Source organism: Gavialis gangeticus, unplaced genomic scaffold, assembly GCF_001723915.1.
Source record: "Gavialis gangeticus isolate Ggan-Ray unplaced genomic scaffold, GavGan_comp1, whole genome shotgun sequence".
In the NCBI taxonomy this organism is placed as follows: Eukaryota; Metazoa; Chordata; order Crocodylia; family Gavialidae; genus Gavialis; species Gavialis gangeticus.
The window spans coordinates 67,901,038-67,910,977 of record NW_017729022.1 but is presented as its reverse complement, the minus strand read 5'-3'; the positions used below and the strand labels follow the sequence as shown (position 1 = coordinate 67,910,977).

At 46.3% G+C, this 9,940-nt stretch overlaps 1 protein-coding gene across 1 annotated transcript in view; it reads left to right on the top strand.

The window, feature by feature from the left end:
* Positions 1 to 9,940, top strand: part of BTBD11 (BTB domain containing 11) — a 356,390-nt gene that overhangs the window by 318,848 nt on the left and 27,602 nt on the right. The window contains exons 11-12 of the mRNA XM_019515813.1: positions 560 to 780; positions 4,828 to 5,006. Of these exons, the coding sequence (XP_019371358.1) occupies positions 560 to 780; positions 4,828 to 5,006 (400 nt within the window). The remainder of the gene's footprint in view (positions 1 to 559; positions 781 to 4,827; positions 5,007 to 9,940) is intronic.

Sequence of the window (9,940 nt, the reverse complement as noted above, 5' to 3'; positions counted from 1 at the left end):
CCAACACGATGGCCATCCGTCCCCAGCCCCACCCCAGCTGGGCAACCCCTGCCCCTTCCCTCCCCCTTCCCCTTCTACCACAAAAGACTTTACAGCTGCACACAGCTCTCCATGCTGCCAGGTCCTGCTCCTCACTGCACTGTGCTGCGGCTGCGTGCCCTGGCATTTATCGGCCAAATTATTGGCTGCATCGGGCCGATTTCTGATACAGCCAATTTTCTTTATTTCAGTACCGATCTGATATCGGACCAATGTATCGGTGCACCTCTACATACATATGACATTTGTAACCTTGTGCACATTATTATAATAATGGGACCAATATTGCACACATGATGCAGGCAGTTCTCCTGAACTTGGAGGAGTTCTGCTTGCCAAAGGACTGCAATGATTTGGCTTTACATAATTAACGTGACTTAGAACAATTTCTAATTGGCCAACTAGACAGGTTTCCAATCTGCCTTGTTGCAGAATGTCTCTTAGGCGGAAAGGAAAACATGGTTACTAACTCTGACTTTTTCTGTCTCCTTTCTCCTCCCCATTATGTTGTGACTGTCAGGAACGTGTTTCGTAAACTGCTTGCTCAGCCAGAGAAAGAGAAGAGTGATATTCTATCCCTGGAGGAGATCCTGGCTGAGGGAACTGACTTGGCAGATGCAACGCCATCTCCTCTGTGTGCCAGCCGCAATAGCAAAGCCAAACTGAAGGCACTGAAGGAAGCTATGTATCACAGTGCTGAGCATGGATACGTCGATGTAACTATTGACATAAGGAGCATAGGTCAGTTTTGAGGTGTTCTTCATTTTTCCTCCCATGAGAGACAGCTGTCAAACATGGGCTTAGATGGGAAAGATGCCTGTTGCTTATAGTGACCACATTTGAATGTCCCTGAGTTCCTGCCAAGTAACAATTGTGGGGGATTTTCACAAGTGTCTAGGACTGAGGAAAGAGGAGGTGAGTAAACCTGCATGAGCTAGGTTTAAAGGTGTGATTCTTGGAACATCCATTAAGTGAGATTTGTCTCAGTGTTGAGGAACCACGACTGAATTAGATGGCTTTCCCAACATGGCACAGGTTTTGCCTTCCTCTTTACTAATGTGCATGCCTAATTTCACAAACTATTGTGACACTGCCCACATTTTTTTGCAAGTTTCTTTTTAGTTTTGTTCAGTCCTGCACGAGATCAAAGTCTCAACTGTAGTCTTTGGTTTTGCATAACTCAAGCAGCATTTTTGCCAGTATTAGGTATTCAGCTCCCAGTATGACTGGATTAAACAGTTGTGCTCCTGCTTTTTGTTCTGCATTTTCTGACAGAAGTAGCCTGATCTTGGCAGTACAGGAGGGATTTTGCCTTGATTCAAAGGGTTTTGTTCAAAAGCTCAGCCTTTGAGTGCTGGTACCTCCTGTCCTAATCAATGGCATAAATTAACATTAGCAGTGTATTGGAAAAAACAAACACCCTTTATATAGGCTGGTTATAAGCACAGATGTTACTACCCATTGTATTGGGTATTATTTTTCAGGCTTGCAAGTTACCAGTACATAACCTATGAGCAGCTCTAGCCACACATCCTCCTTCTCAAGGGGGTGATGAAGAGACCCTTTCTTGTACAGCATTCAGGAGCATAGCTGGTACATTATAACTTGTTCATTAAAAATGCTTCATTTGTTAGGCTCTGGCAGCTTGTGCATTCCAGGAAATGCCCTGAGACCAACCTCATGTGAACTATTAGGACAGGCAGGAAAGGTCAGAAATGACCGCAGCTTTAACAGTTTTTGCTAATAATGAGAGAGCAGTTCCTAATTTGACCCTTGAGAGGCATCCATACAAGAGTTAGACTAGCATTTTGCAACCCCTGGGTCATGACCCAAAAATGAGTCTCGAGAATATATAAAAGGGTCATGAACAAACTTTAAAAGTGGATCAACAATCTTTAAAAATGGATTTTCCTTTAAAGGGGAAAAACATGGGAAACCGTGGCTTTTCCCTTGCGGGCTGGCAGAGTTCCAGCCTGCAAGGGGCTGTTTGGGGCCCCCCTGCACCACACACTGTGGGGCTGAGGCCTGGGGGCAGCGGGTTGGGAGTGAGGGGCACTGGGTCAGGACTGGCCATCGATGTTTACAAATGGGTCCTGGTACAAAAAAGTTTGACAACCCCTGAGTTAGATGTCTCCAGGCCTCATATCCGGAGGGTGCTCTCTGTTTGTTCTCCCTCTTGGTCTGTTCTCCCACTAGACATAATTAAGAATCCTGCAGGTCCCTTGGCCTGGTGTCAGTTCCAGAACACCCCTCACTGGGAGGCCATCTGTGGTGTTCAGCATTGACACAACAGCTCCTGCGGTCCGCCTCAGCTTAGCTAGATGCCCAGCTGAAATTTGGCTAGTGCTCTGGCTGCTGACACTTACCTTTTCAACCACCCTGCTACATCCAAACACCACATTCCTCCACCCTTGGAATCCATTGCTCCAGACCTCTTCCCCTTCCTATGGCTTATAACTCACCAAAGGGAAAGAAGCAGTGAATTTGCTACTTAGTGCGTTAATCATACAGCTGTGCCACCTGAGCATCACAAAGCCATCCCGGGAATTTGCTGCCACCTTTGCAGGGATGGTCAGTCTATGCAAAAGAAAACTGTCTGGCTCTGGGTGTTAACTATATGGCATGTGTAGACAAAATGAGGGGCATGTGTGCATGACACTTTAAAGCAGGTTAAATGCTTTTGCACTGCTTCAATGGTGTTGGCGGTTGCACGCGTCACTGGCATATTGCGCGTTAATTGCAGCCGCCATAGCACATTTGGCAGCGTAACGCGCCTTAAGTGACTTTGGGGTGCAGCAAACTAAAGCACCTTCACAGGGTTTTAGTTTGCTGCCCCTACAGCCGTGGAGCGAAGCACCGGGCTCCGAGCAGCTCAGGGACTGTGCAGGCAACCCAGGAAGGCAGGCTTCACCAAAGAAAAAAAAAATAGTGGTGACCCTGATTTTTTTTTTTTCCCCCCTGGAGCCTGCCTGCCTGCAGGAGCTGTGTGGGACCCTGATCCTTCCCTCCATGGCTGCAGTGCCCCCCAGGACAGCCCAAGCTGGGTACCTGCGGGTGGGTGCCACCTGGGGGGGACTGCTGCTGCCACAGAGGGAGGCACCAGTCCTGTCCCCCCCAACCCTGCAGCCCAAGGACCTCTCCGCCCCCTGGCAGCTCGCCCTCCCCTCTCTACCACCAGAGAGGCAGGTAAGACATGGGTGTACACAACAGGAGGGTTTACTTCACCTTAAATTGAAACAGTGTTTTTAAAAACGCACCGCTTCAATTTAGGGCCCCCGTTTCATCTACACATGCCCTATTACTACATGCATGAACCCACGCTCAGTGAGAGACCAAACAATTTCTTCAGCAGCCATCCTGAATCCAGGTGTTCTGCCACATGGATCAAGGTTTCCAGACTTAGGTTGTCACATAATTATTGGTCAGTTAGTCTCATCTGCAAAGAGGAGTAAGCAAAACATCTTCCAATAAGTAAATACCCTTGTAAGGGAGTAAGGTTGTGAAGCCCTTTATGCCCAGATCCAACAGCCAGAGATGAGGAATAGAACGTTTGCTTTCACCTCTCTGCAAATCCATAAACTGGGCAACAATCCTGACCTATGGTTTAGAGAGTCAGAGATTTCTGTGGGTGATATCTTTTATTGGACCAACTACATAGTTTGGATAGACTTAGACAAGCTTTCAAATGCAATGGATTATTCTTCAGTTTAGTCTTCTTCTGTGGTATAGACTAATTTATAAGCATTCTTCTATTGCACATTTTGTAGTCTATTCTGTGGGTAGCGCTTTTCCCCTTCTTTTCTCAAAATGCAGTTCTTACACAGGTGACTGTAAAAGCAGGAGTGCTTTACTCACATGAAGCGATCTCTGCATTAGTGGGAATGCGTGGTGCAGAGATTGGTGATGGGGCACATCTACATGAGACGTTTACTGTGAAGTTAATTAGCTCCACAGTAAAGTCTCAGTTGCATGTGCAGCCCAATTAGACTGCCGTAAACTATTTAACTCCCATCATAGGTTCGTACTTGTAAACACAAGTACTGTCCTATGGTGGTGTTTAGTATGCCGTAATGCACATGGGGCACGAGGGTGCTTCAGTGCAGGACCTGCCTGCCGGCTAGCCCTGCTCTGGAGCACCCTCCCACTCCAGCCAGCCCCTCCACAGCATGTTGAGCCAGGTCAGAGCAGCCCCGGGACCTCTTGACAGCTGGGGCTGCTCCAACCTGGCTCAGTGTGCTGCGGTCCCGGGCGCACATGTAAACATGGCACCCGGGAGCAGTAAACTCTGGCACAGAGTATGCCAGAATTTATTCAGCTGCATTAATAGCACATGTAGATACATCCAGGGATGTAAAAGCTTTTGTCACTAGGGAAGCAGTTTAAATTGAAGTAATGGCAGGTAGTGCCTAACAGCTTTGGCTGTTGGGTGGCCTGTTGATGACCCCTTTGAAACAGCTGTAGTGGAGTAACCCATGTCTCAGTGGTGTCCATGTCACAAGTTGCTACTGAAATCATTCTTAACCAGCAGTTTGAGCAAGAGACTGAAGGCTAGATGGTCACAGAAACCATACTCTTCACTTGCCCTTGGTGCTCTCTCTTTGCAGGTTAAGCCTGACGCCTGCTGATAGCCATCGGTCTGCCTACATGAAGATAAATAAGAATTCACCCTTCACAAGCCCTAAATTCATAAAATTAAAGACAAAAAAAAACCTAATAGCAACCCTCCCCCACTATTCATGGGCAGTTTGGGGTGCACACATGCCTCTAGCATGTATCTTTTTTTTTCAGGTGTTCCATGGACACTGCACACCTGGTTGGAGTCTTTGCGAACATCCTTTCAGCAGCACAGAAGGCCTCTCATCCAGTGCTTGCTAAAGGAATTTAAATCCATTCAGGAAGAAGAGTACACTGAGGAACTCATCACACAAGGCTTGCCCTTGATGTTTGAAATACTGAAAGCAAGCAAGGTATGTGCATTTTAAAAAACTTAATAGCAGAACCCCTAGCCTCTGGGAATCCGGCAGTATAATTTTTACACAGATTTTCTGAAGCTCATTTATGCCCCATGCTATATTTCATATTCATGTCTTGATTTTTTCAACTGAGATGTTGATAGCTGAGCCAAGCAAGGGAGTAACTTGGCTTTCTAGGGCTTTGCAGCAGGGCTTATACTTACATTTATTTTGGATTTTGTGAGCCAGTTTTCAGTTATCATCCTCTCTAAAGCATTCTTTGCCTAACAGGGAATAGTAGCTGGGGACACTGTACTACGTAGTTTCCACCTACTAAACCCCCCTCCGCCATGGAACTTCCATGCTCCACTCCCCAGCTCCCCCCCCCACACATAACAATGTACCTTCCTAATGCTCCAGCAAAACTCATTTAGGTATATCTTCCGTGCAACTTCTCCCCAAGTGTCATTCCTTCAATGTGACTTTTTCTTATCTCAACAATCCAAATAACGAAGAGCTTTTAGCAAAATGCATATGTATTATTGGCATATATGTATTACAGACAAAGAGAAACATAAGGAACAATCATCTAAGGAAAATGTAAACATCTTCCCCTGCTGGAGAGCTGGATATTTTCCTTTTCATACTTGATCCATTCAAAACTAGCTTCCCTGCTGCTTCCTTCATCTTGAAAATACCACCCGTCCTCTCCCAGGAAGCTCAGAAAAAGGAATTGGATTGGACTCAAATATATGCTTCTGCAAAGGCAAATTAGAGATGAGAGCTTGTTACTGAAATCATCTCCCTCCTAGCTCCTAGGAACTTCATCTCTGGGATTAGTTTGTATTGCTGTGGGGAGTTTCTGCAGGCAATTTATAGGAAATCATTCTGAATCCTGGGGACTCATAGACTTCTTGCTCTGTATAGTTGCTTATTCGTCCCATACCTGGCAGCGAGGCACTCTTCAGTTTGGAAGCTGATATAAAACAAATTGGTTTGAAACATATATGGAGGTTAGATTTAAATGTAACCTGTGGGGGGAGGAAATAATCACTGTTCTTCTGGGTGACTGCAACCAAGGCCAGAGAGTTAACCTATGCTCAGCTTTAAAATAATATGTTTAACTAGAATTATATCCCTCTGATATGCCAGAAAAAGCCCTCAAGTGTCTCTCCTTGCAGGAGGCACTGCAGCAAAGTATAACACGCTTATTTTTGCTTTGGGTACAATTTAAAGCCAAACTGGTGGGGGACTGCAGGGAAAGCAGTGGGAAAAGATAGATAATATCGTGCTGTCCTTTGTTCTTGCTTCTGCATCTAGTGCAATAGCCTGCCATCCGTCTACACACAGGCATGCATACGTGCACGCACACACACACACACATACATATTATTTTATAATCTTAGCTATACAGTGAATCATCTTGAGGCCCTGCAAGGATTTACATGATATGCAGATGGTAAAAGTGATTGCCATGGCCTTCTCCAAATGGCATACTAGGAACCTCTCTTGTACCGAAACAAGGATAGACTATCTATAGTCTCTTGGAAGGAAGTGAAGATCCTTTTGAAGCCTCCTCTCAGAAAGATTCAACAAAAAGGGCTCAATTTTCCCTGCTTACTGCATGAGGGCCTAGAAGGGAGCATATCAGGTCAAGAAGTCCCCTACCCAACTTGCATTCTCCCTAAAAAGCTCAGTCCAGAGGCTCAGTGAACCTCCAGAGATGGAGAATGACACAGGACTGACGAAGGAGTGTGACTGTTGTCATGACGCATTCTCCCCGCCTCCCCGCACAACCAGTTCATAGGGCTATGTGATTGCAAGGAGGGGAGCATGACTTATGCAAGAGGACATGGACTCTTCTCTGTCCTGAGAGCTCAGAGAGAGACTATGGCTCCATTTGACCTGAACATTTGCTTCATGAGTGTTTGAGATCAGGAGTAGGGTGGGAGTTGCCATTAAATAAGTAACTAGACGGTAATTGCTTGTTTTCTTGTTTCATGTAAAAGAAAATACCCCACATGATGTGCACTACAATGCTCAGTATCTTTTGTTTGCTTAGCAGTTTGTATTTAATTGTAACAAAGCTTCACATTTCCATAAGTAGTTCCTATAACAACACACTCTGCAAACATTCAGGCACTGAGACTCATCGTGACCCAGAAAGGGCTAAATCTACAAAAGTTAGGGGAATGCCTTTACCTACAAGTGAGTTAGACAAAAGGAATGTAAATTGCTTCTTATCTTCCTTATGCAGCTTCAACAATATTTTAAAAGGCCAGTGCCTTTAGGATTTCAGGATTCAGTTGGAAACGTTCCCATGGGAAGTTTGTAGCCAGCTAGCACTGATGTCAGAGTCTTGCTGGCTGTAAGGTTGGGACTTTGCCCCACACTTTAAATGCTGGAGCACTGCTGCTATCAAGTGAATAAAGAATATTTTTGGAAACCATGACACTAGAACAGAAAATGGCAGTAAAAATTGGCAAATCAAGCAAAACAGGTGTGTATGATTGAGGTAAAGACTCAGACCACATTGCTTCTCAGAGACCAGATCAAAGGGGAAGAACTACTAGTAAATCACATGTAGCTTATTTGGTTCTGAGATCACTAGGAAAGAATTTCAAAGGCACAAACAGGTGTTTAGGTACCAAATTGCCTTTGTTTTTGCTGATTTTTTCCTTCATGCTTTCAAATTATTCCCCTCTTGATCAAATGCATCAGGGACATATAATGCAGGTACTAGGCAGCAGGTTGAGCATAAAACAAAAGGAGGTTCTTATTCGCACAGCATGAAATTAAGTTGTGCCAGTCAGCTGTGGGGGGTAGGGCCACCAGGGCCCCACAGCCAATCGGTGGGGGGCAGGGGGGAGGAGCTGCCATGGTCTGCCCACGAAATCAGCTGGCAGCTGCTTCAAGTCGGGTAGAACCCTAAACACAGGTTTAAGGAAATCTCAGGAGACCCAGAAATGCTCATGGTGCTAAACCTGTGCTTAGTTGTGGTTCTCCGAAGAATCTGGTCCCTTGAATGAGGAAGACTGTTGCCATTTCAGGGCAGCTTGAGGCTGGGAATCAGGCAAACCTCTCAAGCATTGGAGTGGTTTACAGAGGGATTGCACTAGAAGAGAAGTCAGAGAGGCACTTCATAGAGCCAACAGTCTTGAGTTAAGCTTAAGACACCATGGGTACATCTATACCTGACATTTACTGCTGAGCTGCCTAATTAGCCCTGCAGTAAAGTCTCAGTGTCTACACATGCAGCCCTGTTAGGCCACAGTAAACTAATTAACTCCACCATAGGTTAGTACTTCTAAACACTAGTGCTATGCTGTGGTGATGTTATTTAGTGTGCCACAACTCATGTGTAGGTGCCGACAGGGCTGGCTGGGGCACAAGGGTGCTTCAGTGTGTGGGACTTCCTGCTGACTAGCCCCACATTGGAGCACTCTCATGTCCCAGCCAGCCCCTCCACAGCATATTGAACAGGGTCAGAGCAGCCCCGGACTGGCAGGCTGACACAAGTGCATGGATGACCAAGAAGTTAAGCTGGAGCATATGTAAGCTAGATGCATAGTACACCGAACAGGGTGTAAAAAGGAGGGAAATGGGTGGTTGCTCTCCCATATAAAATTTCTCTTCCACCTCCTTGTGGCATTATGGCCTGGTATTGATGAGTTTAAAAAGGCAGTCTATGAATATGGGTTTGTATTAAAGGAGATAGTGTGACAGACGTCAAATTGTCCCATGATGGCCCTAGATTAAGTGGTAGCGTAGAGCCCCAGTGCACTAGGGGGAAGATCCAGGAAGAGCCATCTCCCTAAGCCAGGGGCCATATCCCATCAGGGCATAGCACATGTTCGTCTGCATTGGGGAGGGAGGAGGGAACATCATGTCAACCTACTTTTCTATTTTCTGTTGAAGCTGTTTGTTAATAGACATTTGGGGTGTTGGACAAAATGAAAAAATAAATCCTGGAAAATATCAGCTCTCCACAGTATGTGACCAAAGTTTGTTGACGAATCAAATGTTCAAAACCTAAAACACTCAAGAATTGACATGCTTTGATTTGCAAATGCTGCCCCAGTACCTCAGGAGAGTGGTAGGCCGGTTGTCTGGTGTCTTCATTCTCTTCTAGGAGCCAGACTCCCTGGGTGAACTGCATTGCCCTTGATACCCAGAGCCGGCCTTGGGGAAAATGGTACCCTGGGCAAACTTGTATTTTGGTGTCCCACACTAGCTCCTCCCTCCCACATACATTAATGGCACTGCTGCAGGCAGAGGCAGGCAGGCAGGGGTGCAGTCTGGCAGGGAGGTGGGAGGGGCACAGTGTGCCAGACAGTCAGGTAGGCAGCAGCTAGATGCAGGGGGTGGATTGAGCTGGATACTACACCTCCTGCTTGGGGGAAGAGCGGGGTAGAATCGGCTAGGGCAGGGCAGGGTAGAGGGGAGCGCGGTAATGAGTACAAGCTGTTCACGTGCATGTGTGTAAGCGTGTGTGGTGCCCCCCTGACCACAGTGCCCTGGGTGGCCGCCCAGGTTGCCCACCCCTAAGGCCAGCTCTACCAGGGACACCCATAACATATTGCCTCATCATCCAAGAATGGCGTGCTCAAGTCCAGCCATTTAACTCAGCCTGTAGAAGGCAATGGGAGCCTGAGATGTCCAAACTACAATGCTCATGAAGCATCACAGCAGTATTTTCAAATCAAGACATTTTGGTTTTCAGTTTTCCACTGACAAGTTTAAATTTTCTGGAGGGCCATTTTCAACCAGCTCCAAACTCAGGCTTCATCATCATACTGCCCCTTCGCCCCTCTTTCAGCAGAGGTTAGTACTAATGGGACCACTAAAATGTCTTTGTGCATGAGACTAGTGCAGAGGTTGCAACTGTGGCTGTTCATGGGGCAGGAATTTTGCCGGCATCCATAGTCTCCTTGTCCACCCACATCAGG